The sequence below is a fragment of the Barbus barbus genome (genome assembly GCF_936440315.1).
Source record: "Barbus barbus genome assembly, chromosome: 31".
Taxonomy (NCBI): Eukaryota; Metazoa; Chordata; class Actinopteri; order Cypriniformes; family Cyprinidae; genus Barbus; species Barbus barbus.
Genome location: NC_136759.1, coordinates 6,730,348 through 6,750,412, shown reverse-complemented (window position 1 = coordinate 6,750,412; position 20,065 = coordinate 6,730,348). Strand labels below are relative to the sequence as shown.

General features: G+C 36.1%; 2 protein-coding genes and 1 long non-coding RNA gene across 3 annotated transcripts; 2 read left to right on the top strand and 1 right to left on the bottom strand.

The window, feature by feature from the left end:
- The first annotated feature begins 4,735 nt into the window (after window positions 1–4,735).
- On the top strand, window positions 4,736–8,023 carry LOC306851265 (chymotrypsin-like protease CTRL-1). Its single transcript, XM_079387426.1, has 6 exons — window positions 4,736–5,980; window positions 6,108–6,208; window positions 6,296–6,375; window positions 6,487–6,568; window positions 6,758–6,938; window positions 7,024–8,023. Exons 1-6 carry the CDS (start codon window positions 5,926–5,928, stop codon window positions 7,221–7,223), a joined length of 699 nt encoding a protein of 232 aa, XP_079243552.1. The 5' UTR covers window positions 4,736–5,925; the 3' UTR covers window positions 7,224–8,023.
- Window positions 8,024–15,672: 7,649 nt separating this feature from the next.
- Window positions 15,673–16,770, bottom strand: LOC306851405. Its single transcript, XR_013782488.1, has 4 exons — window positions 16,624–16,770; window positions 16,460–16,536; window positions 16,245–16,350; window positions 15,673–15,811 (listed from the first exon to the last, which is right to left on the bottom strand). It is a non-coding gene; the product is annotated as an uncharacterized lncRNA (long non-coding RNA).
- On the top strand, window positions 15,857–17,841 carry LOC306851404 (chymotrypsin-like protease CTRL-1). The gene is made up of 7 exons (XM_079387600.1): window positions 15,857–15,940; window positions 16,068–16,168; window positions 16,256–16,335; window positions 16,447–16,528; window positions 16,718–16,898; window positions 16,984–17,114; window positions 17,195–17,841. Exons 1-7 carry the CDS (start codon window positions 15,886–15,888, stop codon window positions 17,354–17,356), a joined length of 792 nt encoding a protein of 263 aa, XP_079243726.1. The 5' UTR covers window positions 15,857–15,885; the 3' UTR covers window positions 17,357–17,841.
- The last annotated feature ends 2,224 nt before the right edge of the window (window positions 17,842–20,065 follow it).

Below are 20,065 nucleotides of genomic sequence, written 5' to 3'. Positions count from 1 at the left end.
AGGTCAGGACTTTGACTAGGCCACTCCAAAGTCTTCATTTTGTTTTTCTTCAGCCATTCAGAGGTGGATTTGCTGGTGTGTTTTGGATCATTGTCCTGCTGCAGAACCCAAGTTCGCTTCAGCTTGAGGTCACGAACAGATGGCCAGACATTGTCCTTCAGGATTTTTTGGTAGACAGCTGAATTCATGGTTCCATTTATCACAGCAAGTCTTCCAGGTCCTTAAGCAGCCCCAGACCATCACACTACCACCACCATATTTTACTGTTGGTAAGATGTTCTTTTTCTGAAATGCTGTGCTACTTTTACACCAGATGTAACGGGACACACACCTTCCACAAAATTCAACTTTTGTCTCATCAGTCCACAGAGTATTTTCCCAAAAGACTTGGGGATCATCAAGATGTTTTCTAGCAAAACTGAGACAAACCTTTATGTTCTTTTTGCTCAGCAGCAGTTTTCGTCTTGGAACTCTGCCATGCAGGTCATTTTTTGGCCAAACACTTTTTCACACAGGGCCATGTGGGTTTTGAATTTGTTTTCCCTTCATAAAAAAAAAAAAAAAAAAAACCTTCATTTAAAAACTCCATGTTGTGTTTACTTGTGTTATCTTTGATTAATATTTAAATTTGTTTGATGATCTGAAACATTAAAGTGTGACAAACATGCAAAAAAATTAAAAATCTGGACTTTTTCACACCACTGTATATATCTATACACACACATTGTCCTGACACTTCATTTCTCTCTATTTTTATGTACAGAAGACTACAATGAGCAGAAGCTAGAGCATTATAACAAAACTTCACGATCAGCAAGTTGATTATCATCAAGATGACAAACAGAAGGCAGACTGCATATGTTAAGTTGAGCCTCTCCACTGGTGACAAAAACAACTATTTCCAATAAGCTGCATTGTAGTTAATTATGTCTCTTCCTGGTCTCTTTCCAGTTCACAGAAGCAGAACTGGTAAAGTGACATTTTTGCCCAGTCTGACACAATGACAAGCTACTGACCAGACAAACTCAGTTCAAGAACAGGGACTGTGCAGGAGCTGATTGGAGACCATCATTGTTGACTTGCATTGTTGTCACTGAAGTATTTCAGATCTAAATCAAACCAGAGCTGCACTGATGACTAAAACTGAAACTAAAACCACTTTTTGCTGCTTTTTTATTTTAAAATAGATAACCTGAGATGATTGCACAATAATTAGGTTACTATAAATCCAACAATAGTTTGTGGAGACTTGCACTGTTTTTCACTGTAAATGATGTCCCATATCAAAGGTTCAAATCAGACACACAAACATACTAGTCACTGATTTAATTAAATCTTAAGTAATGTTTTAACAATGTTTGATAGAATAACAATTATTATTTAAATTAAATCGGGCACTGGGAATATAAATTTAGCTATAAAGCAAACAAAAAGTTATGCACAATTAGACTGTGTATGTAATTATATTGAGAAATAAAATAATTTTTATTTAGTACCTAAAAATGTTTCCTTTTTTTTTAGGTAACCTTTCATTAGGTACATTTTAAAGTATGATAATAGTGAAAATAGTGACACAACGGAGATTATTTTAAAGGAAATCACATTAACATGATGTTCTCATACCACCAAACACAAAGACATGACGATCGATAAACACTGACAGCCACTTCAGACCTAAACCTAAATACCTTCTGATCACATGATGTTGCATCTTTATACTAAGACAGTGAGTGTTGTGCCCCCCCCCCCCCCCCCCCCTTTTTTTATCTGTCCTTGATTCTGAAACATTTGTTACTGTGGTCTTTTCACAAATGTCTAACTCACCAACAGCCAAAGAAACTTACTGCATGTGTGTTTAGGCTTGTATATATAACCTTTACAATCTACCATCACTTGGAATATTTGACTTATATTAGGAAATGACTGATGTTCCATAAATCTTTCAGCTTTCACTTTTCATTAACCAAGCCATAGTGCAAGTTATTATTGATTATTTAGTGTTGTAAATTAAGACTGCTAACACTGTATCTGAAGGATCCTCTTCAGGACAGACTACACTAGCATTCATTAAACATCTGCTACCCAATTACATATGAATCAAGTTTTAAACAAGTTCTGGTTGCAGTGTTTAGTCATCTTGGAGAGAAATCAAATATCAGAATCTGACAAACAACATGATTTAGAACTAGAGCCAGATTATCTTGCTGGTTTTTGATGGTTCACAGAACTGAGAGAAATGTGGTAAATATAAAAATGTTTTGAAAGCAGTGATGGGGGGATTACACAATGTTAATAGGCAGTGGCTATTTGCACTATAAGTGTAAATAGCAATTAGATTGCATCGACACGGTGCAAATAGTCGCTACCCATTAGTGCAAATACCATATTTTCTTAGAGATAGATGCTATTTACACTAAGTTCAAATAGCTACAGATTCTATTTACACTATGTTAACCCCTTAAGACCCTGCGGACTCATATGAGGACATTATATTTTAGAGAATTTCTCTGAGACTATACATGCCATAGTTTTAAGTCAGAATGTCATGTACAGAGCACATTCAGGGCTTTTCAGAGATACCAAATGATTGGATGTTTCACCATGGCCACTCCCTCTCCTTGGTCTTCAAAAATGTTTGAAATTAATTTAGTGACACTCTTATGGAAATATGATATTTTGTAATTATCATTTAAATCTGTCTAATTTTTAAATCGTGTGTCATAAATCAACATCTCAGGAAAATGTTATGGGCTTTCAAATCAAAATATGACTTTCTGTTGCGAAACAGGACGCTGATTTCATACATGTCCTCATATGAGGACACCGGGAATAAAAGCATATTTATTACGCATTTTGGGAGATAAAAAAATGTTTTCATAAAAGATAAAGAAAAAAAGAAGAATGTGTTGGAGATTAATCGGATTATTTTAAAATGTAATGAGATAAGTAACCATTATCCACATAGTAATACAGCAAAATTAAATATTAATTTAATTAAGGAAATTATAATACTGTCATTATTGACATTGTCATGAGGAATACTATAAAATGAATTCAAGGGAAAATTCTCCTTCACAATAAGCCATTTATGTAGTGTTTTATCGCTCAACAAATTCAGCAGTGGTTTCATGAACACTATGATGAAGTCCAGTCTCTGTTGTCTCCTCTATCACCTGATCTAAATGTATTTGAACTTTTTGTCAGTGATTCTGAAGAGCAGAATACATTTCTACATCATTCATCCCTCAGTGACAGGATCATTTGCTTTATGAGTAATCATGCAGTATCTAACTAAATAAATGAACGGATTATAAAGAAAATATTATAAAAACAAACCCAAACTGTTTTAATGGTAAAGGTTCTGAAGTTATTTGATACTGCTTTACCTAATCAGCTGTCCTTGACATTACTGTTCTTTCTATTTTAATGTATGGGAGACTACTGAATGAGTAAAAGCAAGAGCATTATGGCATAACTTCATGATCAGTCAATCAACAAACAGAAGGCAGTCTGGATATGTAAAGTTGGGCATCTCCACTGGTGACCAAAACAATGATTCCCAATAAGCTGTAGTGTTTTTAATCATATTTCTTCCTTGAGGTTCATGTCTTAGCAAAAGAATGTTTATCTCAAAAATGTTCATCCTATTACCCACAAAACTACACCTCCTCCTCATAGCTAAATGTTTAAAGGTGCGTGTCTTAGCTGGATTGCATAAGATACATGAAGTAAGTTCACAGAAGCAGATCTTTAAAGCTTCATTCTTTCCCCGTCTGAGAGAATGACCAACCAATGACCAGAAAAACTAGTGAGTTCAAGAATACAGACTGTCCAGGAGCTTATTAGAGAACAGTGTGACCATCATTTTTGTCATATATGTTGTCACCGAACATTCTGGAATATTTTAGGTGTGGATTGCTTATCAATGCTTATTTATTGTTAGAAATTCAGACTAACACTGTATCTGAAGGATCCTCTTCAGGACAAACTATACTAACATTCACATTCACATATACTAACATCTATTACCCAGCTGCATAAATCAAGTTTAAAAAGTTCTGGTTACTGTGTTTAGTCATCTTGGCAAGAAATAAAACTGTATAAGAATCTGACCAAACCACATGGTTTACATCTAGAGGAGCCGGATTATCTTGCTGGTTTTTGATGGTTCGTCGAACTAAGAGAGACGTGATAAATACAACAATGTCTTGAAAGCAGTTTCCTTTAGAAGAAAGAATCCCATTCAGAAGTTCGATTAAAAGAAATGAGGAAGAAGGGGTTTGATTATGTAAAGTACTTCACTTGTATTTTGTTGTTCTTGTAAAAACTAAAAAAAAAAAAAAAAAACTTCTCAGCAGAACTGAGAGTGACATGATAAATATAAAAATGTTTTGAAAGCAGTTTCCTCTATAAAAAAAAAAAACATTCAGAAGTTTGATTTACAGAAATGATGAGGAAGGAAGTTTTCAAATGTTGATTATATAAAGTAATTCACTTGTTCTATTTTGTTGTTCTCGAGTAACCCGAAACATATCCCAATGCTTTATGCTGTACACATACGTGTTAAACCACATCAAATCAAAATAAAGTCCTAAGAGCTAGCTTTTATTTCAATGCATTCACTCAGGCATTATTTTAAATTGCAAATGTAAAAAAAAAAAAAAAAAAACACTTTCCAACATTAATTATGTTCCTAAACAAACAATTACAATAAATAAATGACTAAAGTCAAGTCAAGTCACCTTTATTTATATAGCGCTTTTAACAATACAGATTGTGTCAAAGCACTTAACAGTATCAAATTGGAGGATAGAGTGTCAGTAATGTATAATGATAAGACTAAACACTCAATTTTCAGTTAAAGACATTTCATTATTGAATTCAGAGATGTCATTGTCTAGCTCAGTTCAGTTTAAATAGTATCTGAGAAATCAAATTGATGATAATCGCTAGAAATGAAGTGTTCCCAACTGAGCAAGCCAGAGGCGACAGCGGCAAGGAACCAAAACTCCTTCTGTGACAGAATGAAGAAAAAAACCTTGGGAGAAACCAGGCTCAGTCGGGGGGCCAGTTCTTCTCTGGCCAGACGAAACCCGCAGTTCAATTCCAACCGCAGCCATGTCAGATTGTGTAAAGGGCTTATCTGATTCCCATGGTCTTGTCCCGATGGGGCATTTTAATTGATAATTTATTGTATTTGTTATATGTGTGTTTTATTCATTATTTGAAGTTATTAAAGAATGTATTATTTTAATTTTGTACAGGTAAAAAATGAATAGATAAAACTTAATAGAATTTAGCGTACTATTGTGTATTCTAGAAAACATCCCTTGAAATGCATGTAACGTTGCTGAGGATTGCAGTTAAAGCTAAATATTGTTAAATGTTGAGAGAAAATGCTTGACTTGATGTCAGCTCTTTTCGGTGGCTATGATAAGATGTCCTACAAGAACCAGTTTTACTGTCTGTTTTATAGTTTGACTGTTATCTTCAGCGCAGTTCTCATAACTGACTATTTCAATCTCTTCCTGATCAGCATCACTGACTTGAATTAATCAAAATGTCACAACAGACAACAGCAACAACAAAAATGTTTTCCACTGAAAACATTTCATAACATACAGTGACAGAAGTGAAAGTATGATGCTTCTCCAGGAAACATACAGAAGCTGCAAACACCTTCTCAAGGTCAAAGAATGGAGAAGGTCCCTCCTCTTTGCTTGTAAATCACCTTCTCTGGACAATGAAGATGCAGATTGTCTCCAGCGATAACAGATCTAAACATTCCTCATCTATGAGCTCACTGGAGCTGATGGGATGGTCCTCCATCACGTCTCAGATTGATCAGCTGCTGTAAATGATATAAAAGCAAGAGAGAGCACCTACAGATACATCAGTGAGATCCATCACACACTCATCTACATCATGACCTTCACCATCTTCTCCATCACCTGCCTTGCCCTGGTGGCCTCTGCTCTGGGTAAGTGTCTCCTTCAGTTTGCAAGAATAATGATGGGTAAATATATTTAGGAAATGCAAAACCTGCCTTAAGAGCTTCCTGTCTCATTCTTGTCTCATGAACAATGTGTTGTGTTCTGTAATAACAGGTTGTGGAGTGCCTGCGATTAAACCACAGACGATCGGCAGCAGGATTGTGAACGGACAGAATGCCATCTCTGGTTCTTGGCCCTGGCAGGTCTCTCTCCAGGTAACTCAACTGTTTTTTAAACACACGTTTGTCTGATTTGTTTAAAGAGTAAATGTTATGTTTTCAATGCTTTTACCTTTGAAACAGCTCCCCAATGGTTTCCACTTCTGCGGAGGATCCCTGATCAACCAGAACTGGGTTCTCACTGCTGCCCACTGCGCTGCTGCGTAAGAGTCTTCAATCTGACAAACATCACATACAATAGTGTTTAACAGATGCTCTGTCTGCTTTCTGTCTGTCTTTTATCTATTCATTTTTTTCTTTATCTCTCTTTTTAGGGTCAGCAATTACCGTGTCATTCTTGGAGAACATGATCGTGGCTCCAATGTTGAACCCATCCAGATCAAACTAGTTTCCAAGGTAACAATCTTTATTGATTTCAGAGATGAATAACAAAATTAGAGATCAACGATAGTTCATGAACATAAAATTCAGCATATAAGAAAAAGTCATACCTTAATCTCAAATGACAACAGAAATGAATAAAGCTTTATATCTTTTATAAAGCTTTGGCTAGTAACCGTTCATCCATCTTTTGTGTATGTGCAGGTCATCACCCATCCGCTCTACAGCCGCACGACTATCAACAATGACATTGCTCTGCTGAAACTGTCGTCTCCAGTCACATTTACTCCCCGTATCTCTCCTGTATGTCTGGCTCCATCAACCATCAGCATCCTGCCTGGAACCCGCTGCTTCACCACTGGCTGGGGTCAAACTGCCACCACAAGTAAGTCAGCTGTGAAACAAAGATGAACTGCAAGAATTATTGTTGTACTTTACATTACTTTTTTTTCTCGCTTTTTCTTTTTTAGCGAGCCCTATGATCCTGCAGCAAACAGGCATCCCCATCACGAGTCCTGCTGTGTGCAGACAGATCTGGGGTCAGAACACTATCACCGATTCCATGATCTGTGCTGGAGGAGCTGGATCCTCATCTTGCATGGTACATGAAAACAGATCAAGACAAACACATTATCGTATCAATGTTGCTTCTGTTCAATCTCAATTGTGAGTTTTCCACAGGGTGATTCTGGTGGTCCTCTGGTGTGTGAGCGTTCAGGGGTCTGGACTCTGGTGGGCTCTGTGTCCTGGGGAAGAAGCACTTGTGACACCCGTTTTCCAGTAGTCTACGCCCGCATCTCCCAGCTGCGCTCCTGGATCGACAGGACTATCGCTTCCAACTAGAACACCAGTCTGAGTATTTATCCACCAAGGGAAGCAAAAGCACATTTTAATTGTTATTATGTAATACAGTTGATCTCTGTTGGTGGTGTTTTTTCTGAGTTTGAGTCAGTCTGTGGTTCCTGTGATCTGTTTCTTCATGTTACTGTTTTCCTGTTCCAGGTGTACAGATAATGAAAATGTTTTAATAAAATAAATAAAAAAAGAAAAGTGTGTTGAAGAGTGAAATGAATCATCTGATTTTTCAAATGTAATGAGATAAGTTGCCATTATCCACATAATAATGTAGCAAAATTATACATTTAATTTACTTTAAATTTTAAAAGAATAAATAATTTCAAATTGCAATTAAAAAACTGCCTTCCACTTTCACAGTAACAAATGACAGACATGAACGTAAGATACAACAGTGCAGTCAAAACTACTAGATACTAACCTTCAAGCAAATAAGATTTATGTTCACGCCAGAACAGCTTCTTTACAACCAAATACAAAAGCATGAAGACTGATAAAAACTGATAAGTCAGCCACAAAAATCTCTCTGATCACATGACCACACTAAAACTTTCTTTGGTATCCAGTTTTGTACACGAGCCAAGATGATACAGATCAATCTCTGTCCTCCATCCACGGTGCTGAAACATGTGACGAGTTTCATCAAAAGCCAAAGAAACCTGGAGAGAAACTGTTGAAAATATTCCATTAGAATACGACAGACACTGAAGTTGCATTTATTTATTTAGGCAATCACTAAAATTAAATTCATAGTCACATTTTATTATGAAGTACAGAAGAGTGCTGATTGCTATCAGATTGCTTCAGATTTATCTTCACATTCAGGAGCTCAATTTTTATATTTAAATGAACTGAATTGCTTACTGAGGATCTTTCTAATAATTGTCTGTTAGCCTACTATGGATGACTTACATTTACATTTATTCATTTAGCTGACGCTTTTATCCAAAGCGACTTACAATTGCTATATATGTCAGAGGTCGCACGCCTCTGGAGCAACTAGGGGGTTAAGTGTCTTGCTCAGGGACACATTGGTGTCTCACAGTGGATTCGAACCCGGGTCTCTCACACCAAAGGCATGTGTCTTATCCACTGCGCCATCACCACCTCCTAGCTACTTTGTTACTGTACTTTGTTTTTCAAATTTATAAAAATACATGATGAACTCAAATTATAATACTGTCATTATTGACATTGTCATTTATATTATAAAATGACTTCAAGGGGAAATTCTCCTTCTGTCAAATACAGAAAGCTTCACAAAGTTGATTATGGAAAACACATCAAAACCACAATAAGCCATTGTTACTTAATGTTACATTGCTAAACAAATTTAAAAGTGGTTTCATGAAAGCTAGGATGAAGTCCTTTCCTTTGTCTCCTCAATAACTTGATTTAATTTTTTTGAATGTTTAATCAGTGACTCTGAAGAACAGAATAAATTATTTGATCCCTCAGTGAGCAGGTTCATTTTCTTTATGAGGAATCCTTCAGTAAATAACTAAAATGTCTGGAATTGCAAGCAAATATTTAAAAACAAAACAAAACTGCTTTAATAGTAAAGGTATTGGAGATATTTAATACTACTTTACCTTATCAGCTGTCTTTGATATTAAATTGTCATTATTATTATGTTTCTTTTTTACCTATCTATATATCGAGGGTTGAGAACCAGAAGGGCGTAAGTGACATTTCACCAACTCTACTGGAGAGCCAAAACAAAAAAAATACCATAGTTTGATCTGACTTTGTGTACTGATTTCAATTGTTTATAATACAAATTTGTACACTCATGGATGACAGTACTTTTGCCAGTAGAAAGAGCTCATTAAGAGCTTTCATTTGATGTATATATCTCCATTTGACCAAAAATGTCATTTACTCCCTTCTGGTTCGCAACCCTCGATATATATACATATATATATATACATATATATATAAATATATATATATATATATATATATATATATATATATATATTTTATATATGTATATATATTATATATATATATATATATATATATACAGTGGTGTGAAAAAGTGTTGGTCCCTTTCCTAATTTATTTTTTTTTTTTTTGCATGTTTGTCACACTTTAAAGTTTCAGATCATCAAACAAATTTAAATATTAAACAAAGATAACACAAGTAAACACTGTGTGAAAAAGTGCTTGCCCCCTAAACCTAATAACTGGTTGGGCCACCCTTAGCAGCAACAACTGCAATCAGGCATTTGTGATAACTTGCAATGAGTCTGTTACAGCGCTGTGGAGGAATTTTGGCCCACTCATCTTGGCAGAATTGTTGTAATTCAGCCACATTGGAGGGTTTTCGAGCATAAACCGCCTTTTTAAGGTCATGCCACAGCATCTCAATAGGATTCAGGTCAGGACTTTGACTAGGCCACTCCAAAGTCTTCATTTTGTTTTTCTTCAGCCATTCAGAGGTGGATTTGCTGGTGTGTTTTGGATCATTGTCCTGCTGCAGAACCCAAGTTCGCTTCAGCTTGAGGTCACGAACAGATGGCCAGACATTGTCCTTCAGGATTTTTTGGTAGACAGCTGAATTCATGGTTCCATTTATCACAGCAAGTCTTCCAGGTCCTTAAGCAGCCCCAGACCATCACACTACCACCACCATATTTTACTGTTGGTAAGATGTTCTTTTTCTGAAATGCTGTGCTACTTTTACACCAGATGTAACGGGACACACACCTTCCACAAAATTCAACTTTTGTCTCATCAGTCCACAGAGTATTTTCCCAAAAGACTTGGGGATCATCAAGATGTTTTCTAGCAAAACTGAGACAAACCTTTATGTTCTTTTTGCTCAGCAGCAGTTTTCGTCTTGGAACTCTGCCATGCAGGTCATTTTTTGGCCAAACACTTTTTCACACAGGGCCATGTGGGTTTTGAATTTGTTTTCCCTTCATAAAAAAAAAAAAACCTTCATTTAAAAACTCCATGTTGTGTTTACTTGTGTTATCTTTGATTAATATTTAAATTTGTTTGATGATCTGAAACATTAAAGTGTGACAAACATGCAAAAAAATTAAAAATCTGGACTTTTTCACACCACTGTATATATCTATACACACACATTGTCCTGACACTTCATTTCTCTCTATTTTTATGTACAGAAGACTACAATGAGCAGAAGCTAGAGCATTATAACAAAACTTCACGATCAGCAAGTTGATTATCATCAAGATGACAAACAGAAGGCAGACTGCATATGTTAAGTTGAGCCTCTCCACTGGTGACAAAAACAACTATTTCCAATAAGCTGCATTGTAGTTAATTATGTCTCTTCCTGGTCTCTTTCCAGTTCACAGAAGCAGAACTGGTAAAGTGACATTTTTGCCCAGTCTGACACAATGACAAGCTACTGACCAGACAAACTCAGTTCAAGAACAGGGACTGTGCAGGAGCTGATTGGAGACCATCATTGTTGACTTGCATTGTTGTCACTGAAGTATTTCAGATCTAAATCAAACCAGAGCTGCACTGATGACTAAAACTGAAACTAAAACCACTTTTTGCTGCTTTTTTATTTTAAAATAGATAACCTGAGATGATTGCACAATAATTAGGTTACTATAAATCCAACAATAGTTTGTGGAGACTTGCACTGTTTTTCACTGTAAATGATGTCCCATATCAAAGGTTCAAATCAGACACACAAACATACTAGTCACTGATTCAATTAAATCTTAAGTAATGTTTTAACAATGTTTGATAGAATAACAATTATTATTTAAATTAAATCGGGCACTGGGAATATAAATTTAGCTATAAAGCAAACAAAAAGTTATGCACAATTAGACTGTGTATGTAATTATATTGAGAAATAAAATAATTTTTATTTAGTACCTAAAAATGTTTCCTTTTTTTTTAGGTAACCTTTCATTAGGTACATTTTAAAGTATGATAATAGTGAAAATAGTGACACAACGGAGATTATTTTTAAGGAAATCACATTAACATGATGTTCTCATACCACCAAACACAAAGACATGACGATCGATAAACACTGACAGCCACTTCAGACCTAAACCTAAATACCTTCTGATCACATGATGTTGCATCTTTATACTAAGACAGTGAGTGTTGTGCCCCCCCCCCCCCCTTTTTTTTTCTCTGTCCTTGATTCTGAAACATTTGTTACTGTGGTCTTTTCACAAATGTCTAACTCACCAACAGCCAAAGAAACTTACTGCATGTGTGTTTAGGCTTGTATATATAACCTTTACAAACTACCATCACTTGGAATATTTGACTTATATTAGGAAATGACTGATGTTCCATAAATCTTTCAGCTTTCACTTTTCATTAACCAAGCCATAGTGCAAGTTATTATTGATTATTTAGTGTTGTAAATTAAGACTGCTAACACTGTATCTGAAGGATCCTCTTCAGGACAGACTACACTAGCATTCATTAAACATCTGCTACCCAATTACATATGAATCAAGTTTTAAACAAGTTCTGGTTGCAGTGTTTAGTCATCTTGGAGAGAAATCAAATATCAGAATCTGACAAACAACATGATTTAGAACTAGAGCCAGATTATCTTGCTGGTTTTTGATGGTTCACAGAACTGAGAGAAATGTGGTAAATATAAAAATGTTTTGAAAGCAGTGATGGGGGGATTACACAATGTTAATAGGCAGCGGCTATTTGCACTATAAGTGTAAATAGCAATTAGATTGCATCGACACGGTGCAAATAGTCGCTACCCATTAGTGCAAATACCATATTTTCTTAGAGATAGATGCTATTTACACTAAGTTCAAATAGCTACAGATTCTATTTACACTATGTTAACCCCTTAAGACCCTGCGGACTCATATGAGGACATTATATTTTAGAGAATTTCTCTGAGACTATACATGCCATAGTTTTAAGTCAGAATGTCATGTACAGAGCACATTCAGGGCTTTTCAGAGATACCAAATGATTGGATGTTTCACCATGGCCACTCCCTCTCCTTGGTCTTCAAAAATGTTTGAAATTAATTTAGTGACACTCTTATGGAAATATGATATTTTGTAATTATCATTTAAATCTGTCTAATTTTTAAATCGTGTGTCATAAATCAACATCTCAGGAAAATGTTATGGGCTTTCAAATCAAAATATGACTTTCTGTTGCGAAACAGGACGCTGATTTCATACATGTCCTCATATGAGGACACCGGGAATAAAAGCATATTTATTACGCATTTTGGGAGATAAAAAAATGTTTTCATAAAAGATAAAGAAAAAAAGAAGAATGTGTTGGAGATTAATCGGATTATTTTAAAATGTAATGAGATAAGTAACCATTATCCACATAGTAATACAGCAAAATTAAATATTAATTTAATTAAGGAAATTATAATACTGTCATTATTGACATTGTCATGAGGAATACTATAAAATGAATTCAAGGGAAAATTCTCCTTCACAATAAGCCATTTATGTAGTTTTATCGCTCAACAAATTCAGCAGTGGTTTCATGAACACTATGATGAAGTCCAGTCTCTGTTGTCTCCTCTATCACCTGATCTAAATGTATTTGAACTTTTTGTCAGTGATTCTGAAGAGCAGAATACATTTCTACATCATTCATCCCTCAGTGACAGGATCATTTGCTTTGAGTAATCATGCAGTATCTAACTAAATAAATGAACGGATTATAAAGAAAATATTATAAAAACAAACCCAAACTGTTTTAATGGTAAAGGTTCTGAAGTTATTTGATACTGCTTTACCTAATCAGCTGTCCTTGACATTACTGTTCTTTCTATTTTAATGTACGGGAGACTACTGAATGAGTAAAAGCAAGAGCATTATGGCATAACTTCATGATCAGTCAATCAACAAACAGAAGGCAGTCTGGATATGTAAAGTTGGGCATCTCCACTGGTGACCAAAACAATGATTCCCAATAAGCTTATACAATAAGTGTTTTTAATCATGTCTCTTCCTTGAGGTTCATGTCTTAGCAAAAGAATGTTTATCTCAAAAATGTTCATCCTATTACCCACAAAACTACACCTCCTCCTCATAGCTAAATGTTTAAAGGTGCGTGTCTTAGCTGGATTGCATAAGATACATGAAGTAAGTTCACAGAAGCAGATCTTTAAAGCTTCATTCTTTCCCCGTCTGAGAGAATGACAAACTAATGACCAGAAAAACTAGTGAGTTCAAGAATACAGACTGTCCAGGAGCTTATTAGAGAACAGTGTGACCATCATTTTTGTCATATATGTTGTCACCGAACATTCTGGAATATTTTAGGTGTGGATTGCTTATCAATGCTTATTTATTGTTAGAAATTCAGACTAACACTGTATCTGAAGGATCCTCTTCAGGACAAACTATACTAACATTCACATTCACATATACTAACATCTATTACCCAGCTGCATAAAAAATCAAGTTTAAAAAGTTCTGGTTACTGTGTTTAGTCATCTTGGCAAGAAATAAAACTGTATAAGAATCTGACCAAACCACATGGTTTACATCTAGAGGAGCCGGATTATCTTGCTGGTTTTTGATGGTTCGTCGAACTAAGAGAGACGTGATAAATACAACAATGTCTTGAAAGCAGTTTCCTTTAGAAGAAAGAATCCCATTCAGAAGTTCGATTAAAAGAAATGAGGAAGAAGGGGTTTGATTATGTAAAGTACTTCACTTGTATTTTGTTGTTCTTGTAAAAACTTAAAAAAAAAAAAAAGAAAAACTTCTCAGCAGAACTGAGAGTGACATGATAAATATAAAAATGTTTTGAAAGCAGTTTCCTCTATAAAAAAAAAAAAAAAACATTCAGAAGTTTGATTTACAGAAATGATGAGGAAGGAAGTTTTCAAATGTTGATTATATAAAGTAATTCACTTGTTCTATTTTGTTGTTCTCGAGTAACCCGAAACATATCCCAATGCTTTATGCTGTACACATACGTGTTAAACCACATCGAATCAAAATAAAGTCCTAAGAGCTAGCTTTTATTTCAATGCATTCACTCAGGCATTATTTTAAATTGCAAATGTAAAAAAAAAAAAAACTTTCCTACATTAATTCTGTTCCTAAACAAACAATTACAATAAATAAATGACTAAAGTCAAGTCAAGTCACCTTTATTTATATAGCGCTTTTAACAATACAGATTGTGTCAAAGCACTTAACAGTATCAAATTGGAGGATAGAGTGTCAGTAATGTACAGCTTTCCTGTAGCTCAATTAGTAGAGCATGGCGCTAGCAACGCCAAGGTCATGGGTTCGATTCCCAGGGAAAGCAAGAGCTGATAAAAATGTAAAAACTGTAACTTGAATACAATGTAAGTCGCTTTGGATAAAAGCGTCTGCTAAATGCATAAATGTAAATGTAATGTATAATGATAAGACTAAACACTCAATTTTCAGTTAAAGACATTTCATTATTGAATTCAGAGATGTCATTGTCTAGCTCAGTTCAGTTTAAATAGTATCTGTGCAATCAAATTGATGATAATCGCTAGAAATTAAGTGTTCCCAACTGAGCAAGCCAGAGGCGACAGCGGCAAGGAACCAAAACTCCTTCTGTGACAGAATGAAGAAAAAAACCTTGGGAGAAACCAGGCTCAGTCGGGGGGCCAGTTCTTCTCTGGCCAGACGAAACCCGCAGTTCAATTCCAACCGCAGCCATGTCAGATTGTGTAAATGGCTTATCTGATTCCCATGGTCTTGTCCCGATGGGGCATTTTAATTGATAATTTAATGTATTTGTTATATGTGTGTTTTATTCATTATTTGAAGTTATTAAAGAATGTATTATTTTAATTTTGTACAGGTAAAAAATGAATAGATAAAACTTAATAGAATTTACTGTACTATTGTGCTTTCTAGAAAACATCCCTTGAAATGCATGTAACGTTGCTGAGGAGTGCAGTTAAAGCTAAATATTGTTAAATGTTGAGAGAAAATGCTTGACTTGATGTCAGCTCTTTTCGGTGGCTATGATAAGATGTCCTACAAGAACCAGTTTTACTGTCTGTTTTATAGTTTGACTGTTTGTTATCTTCAGTGCAGTTCTCATAACTGACTATTTCAATCTCTTCCTGATCAGCATCACTGACTTGAATTAATCAAAATGTCACAACAGACAACAGCAACAACAAAAATGTTTTCCACTGAAAACATTTCATAACATACAGTGACAGAAGTGAAAGTATGATGCTTCTCCAGGAAACATACAGAAGCTGCAAACACCTTCTCAAGGTCAAAGAATGGAGAAGGTCCCTCCTCTTTGCTTGTAAATCACCTTCTCTGGACAATGAAGATGCAGATTGTCTCCAGCGATAACAGATCTAAACATTCCTCATCTATGAGCTCACTGGAGCTGATGGGATGGTCCTCCATCACGTCTCAGATTGATCAGCTGCTGTAAATGATATAAAAGCAAGAGAGAGCACCTACAGATACATCAGTGAGATCCATCACACACTCATCTACATCATGACCTTCACCATCTTCTCCATCACCTGCCTTGCCCTGGTGGCCTCTGCTCTGGGTAAGTGTCTCCTTCAGTTTGCAAGAATAATGATGGGTAAATATATTTAGGAAATGCAAAACCTGCCTTAAGAGCTTCCTGTCTCATTCTTGTCTCATGAACAATGTGTTGTGTTCTGTAATAACAGGTTGTGGAGTGCCTGCGATTAAACCACAGACGATCGGCAGCAGGATTGTGAACGGACAGAATGCCATCTCTGGTTCTTGGCCCTGGCAGGTCTCTCTCCAGGTAACTCGACTGTTTTTCAAACACACGTTTGTCTGATTTGTTTAAAGAGTAAATGTCATGTTTTCAATGCTTTTACCTTTGAAACAGCTCCCCAATGGTTTCCACTTCTGCGGAGGATCCCTGATCAACCAGAACTGGGTTCTCACTGCTGCCCACTGCGCTGCTGCGTAAGAGTCTTCAATCTGACAAACATCACATACAATAGTGTTTAACAGATGCTCTGTCTGCTTTCTGTCTGTCTTTTATCTATTCATTTTTTTCTTTATCTCTCTTTTTAGGGTCAGCAATTACCGTGTCATTCTTGGAGAACATGATCGTGGCTCCAATGTTGAACCCATCCAGATCAAACTAGTTTCCAAGGTAACAATCTTTATTGATTTCAGAGATGAATAACAAAATTAGAGATCAACGATAGTTCATGAACATAAAATTCAGCATATAAGAAAAAGTCATACCTTAATCTCAAATGACAACAGAAATGAATAAAGCTTTATATCTTTTATAAAGCTTTGGCTAGTAACCGTTCATCCATCTTTTGTGTATGTGCAGGTCATCACCCATCCGCTCTACAGCCGCACGACTATCAACAATGACATTGCTCTGCTGAAACTGTCGTCTCCAGTCACATTTACTCCCCGTATCTCTCCTGTATGTCTGGCTCCATCAACCATCAGCATCCTGCCTGGAACCCGCTGCTTCACCACTGGCTGGGGCCAAACTGCCACCACAAGTAAGTCAGCTGTGAAACAAAGATGAACTGCAAGAATTATTGTTGTACTTTACATGACTTTTTTTTCTCGCTTTTTCTTTTTTAGCGAGCCCTATGATCCTGCAGCAAACAGGCATCCCCATCACGAGTCCTGCTGTGTGCAGACAGATCTGGGGTCAGAACACTATCACTGATTCCATGATCTGTGCTGGAGGAGCTGGATCCTCATCTTGCATGGTACATGAAAACAGATCAAGACAAACACATTATCGTATCAATGTTGCTTCTGTTCAATCTCAATTGTGTGTTTTCCACAGGGTGATTCTGGTGGTCCTCTGGTGTGTGAGCGTTCAGGGGTCTGGACTCTGGTGGGCTCTGTGTCCTGGGGAAGAAGCACTTGTGACACCCGTTTTCCAGTAGTCTACGCCCGCATCTCCCAGCTGCGCTCCTGGATCGACAGGACTATCGCTTCCAACTAGAACACCAGTCTGAGTATTTATCCACCAAGGGAAGCAAAAGCACATTTTAATTGTTATTATGTAATACAGTTGATCTCTGTTGGTGGTGTTTTTTCTGAGTTTGAGTCAGTCTGTGGTTCCTGTGATCTGTTTCTTCATGTTACTGTTTTCCTGTTCCAGGTGTACAGATAATGAAAATGTTTTAATAAAATAAATAAAAAAAGAAAAGGGTGTTGAAGAGTGAAATGAATCATCTGATTTTTCAAATGTAATGAGATAAGTTGCCATTATCCACATAATAATGTAGCAAAATTATACATTTAATTTACTTTAAATTTTAAAAGAATAAATAATTTCAAATTGCAATTAAAAAACTGCCTTCCACTTTCACAGTAACAAATGACAGACATGAACGTAAGATACAACAGTGCAGTCAAAACTACTAGATACTAACCTTCAAGCAAATAAGATTTATGTTCACGCCAGAACAGCTTCTTTACAACCAAATACAAAAGCATGAAGACTGATAAAAACTGATAAGTCAGCCACAAAAAATCTCTCTGATCACATGACCACACTAAAACTTTCTTTGGTATCCAGTTTTGTACACGAGCCAAGATGATACAGATCAATCTCTGTCCTCCATCCACGGTGCTGAAACATGTGACGAGTTGCATCAAAAGCCAAAGAAACCTGGAGAGAAACTGTTGAAAATATTCCATTAGAATACGACAGACACTGAAGTTGCATTTATTTATTTAGGCAATCACTAAAATTAAATTCATAGTCACATTTTCTTATGAAGTACAGAAGAGTGCTGATTGCTATCAGATTGCTTCAGATTTATCTTCACATTCAGGAGCTCAATTTTTATATTTAAATGAACTGAATTGCTTACTGAGGATCTTTCTAATAATTGTCTGTTAGCCTACTATGGATGACTTACATTTATTCATTTAGCTGACGCTTTTATCCAAAGCGACTTACAATTGCTATATATGTCAGAGGTCGCACGCCTCTGGAGCAACTAGGGGGTTAAGTGTCTTGCTCAGGGACACATTGGTGTCTCACAGTGGATTCGAACCCGGGTCTCTCACACCAAAGGCATGTGTCTTATCCACTGCGCCATCACCACCTCCTAGCTACTTTGTTACTGTACTTTGTTTTTCAAATTTATAAAAATACATGATGAACTCAAATTATAATACTGTCATTATTGACATTGTCATTTATATTATAAAATGACTTCAAGGGGAAATTCTCCTTCTGTCAAATACAGAAAGCTTCACAAAGTTGATTATGGAAAACACATCAAAACCACAATAAGCCATTGTTACTTAATGTTACATTGCTAAACAAATTTAAAAGTGGTTTCATGAAAGCTAGGATGAAGTCCTTTCCTTTGTCTCCTCAATAACTTGATTTAATTTTTTTGAATGTTTAATCAGTGACTCTGAAGAACAGAATAAATTATTTGATCCCTCAGTGAGCAGGTTCATTTTCTTTATGAGGAATCCTTCAGTAAATAAGTAAAATGTCTGGAATTGCAAGCAAATATTTAAAAACAAAACAAAACTGCTTTAATAGTAAAGGTATTGGAGATATTTAATACTACTTTACCTTATCAGCTGTCTTTGATATTAAATTGTCATTATTATTATGTTTCTTTTTTACCTATCTATATATCGAGGGTTGAGAACCAGAAGGGCGTAAGTGACATTTCACCAACTCTACTGGAGAGCCAAAACAAAAAAAATACCATAGTTTGATCTGACTTTGTGTACTGATTTCAATTGTTTATAATACAAATTTGTACACTCATGGATGACAGTACTTTTGCCAGTAGAAAGAGCTCATTAAGAGCTTTCATTTGATGTATATATCTCCATTTGACCAAAAATGTAATTTACTCCCTTCTGGTTCGCAACCCTCGATATATATATATAAACACTGTGTGAAAAAGTGCTTGCCCCCTAAACCTAATAACTGGTTGGGCCACCCTTAGCAGCAACAACTGCAATCAGGCATTTGTGATAACTTGCAATGAGTCTGTTACAGTGCTGTGGAGGAATTTTGGCCCACTCATCTTGGCAGAATTGTTGTAATTCAGCCACATTGGAGGGTTTTCGAGCATAAACCGCCTTTTTAAGGTCATGCCACAGCATCTCAATAGGATTCAGGTCAGGACTTTGACTAGGCCACTCCAGAGTCTTCATTTTGTTTTTCTTCAGCCATTCAGAGGTGGATTTGCTGGTGTGTTTTGGATCATTGTCCTGCTGCAGAACCCAAGTTCGCTTCAGCTTGAGGTCACGAACAGATGGCCAGACATTGTCCTTCAGGATTTTTTGGTAGACAGCTGAATTCATGGTTCCATTTATCACAGCAAGTCTTCCAGGTCCTGAAGCAGCCCCAGACCATCACACTACCACCACCATATTTTACTGTTGGTAAGATGTTCTTTTTCTGAAATGCTGTGCTACTTTTACACCAGATGTAACGGGACACACACCTTCCACAAAATTCAACTTTTGTCTCATCAGTCCACAGAGTATTTTCCCAAAAGACTTCATCAAGATGTTTTCTGGCAAAACTGAGACAAACCTTTATGTTCTTTTTGCTCAGCAGCAGTTTTCGTCTTGGAACTCTGCCATGCAGGTCATTTTTTGGCCAAACACTTTTTCACACAGGGCCATGTGGGTTTTGAATTTGTTTTCCCTTCATAAAAAAAAA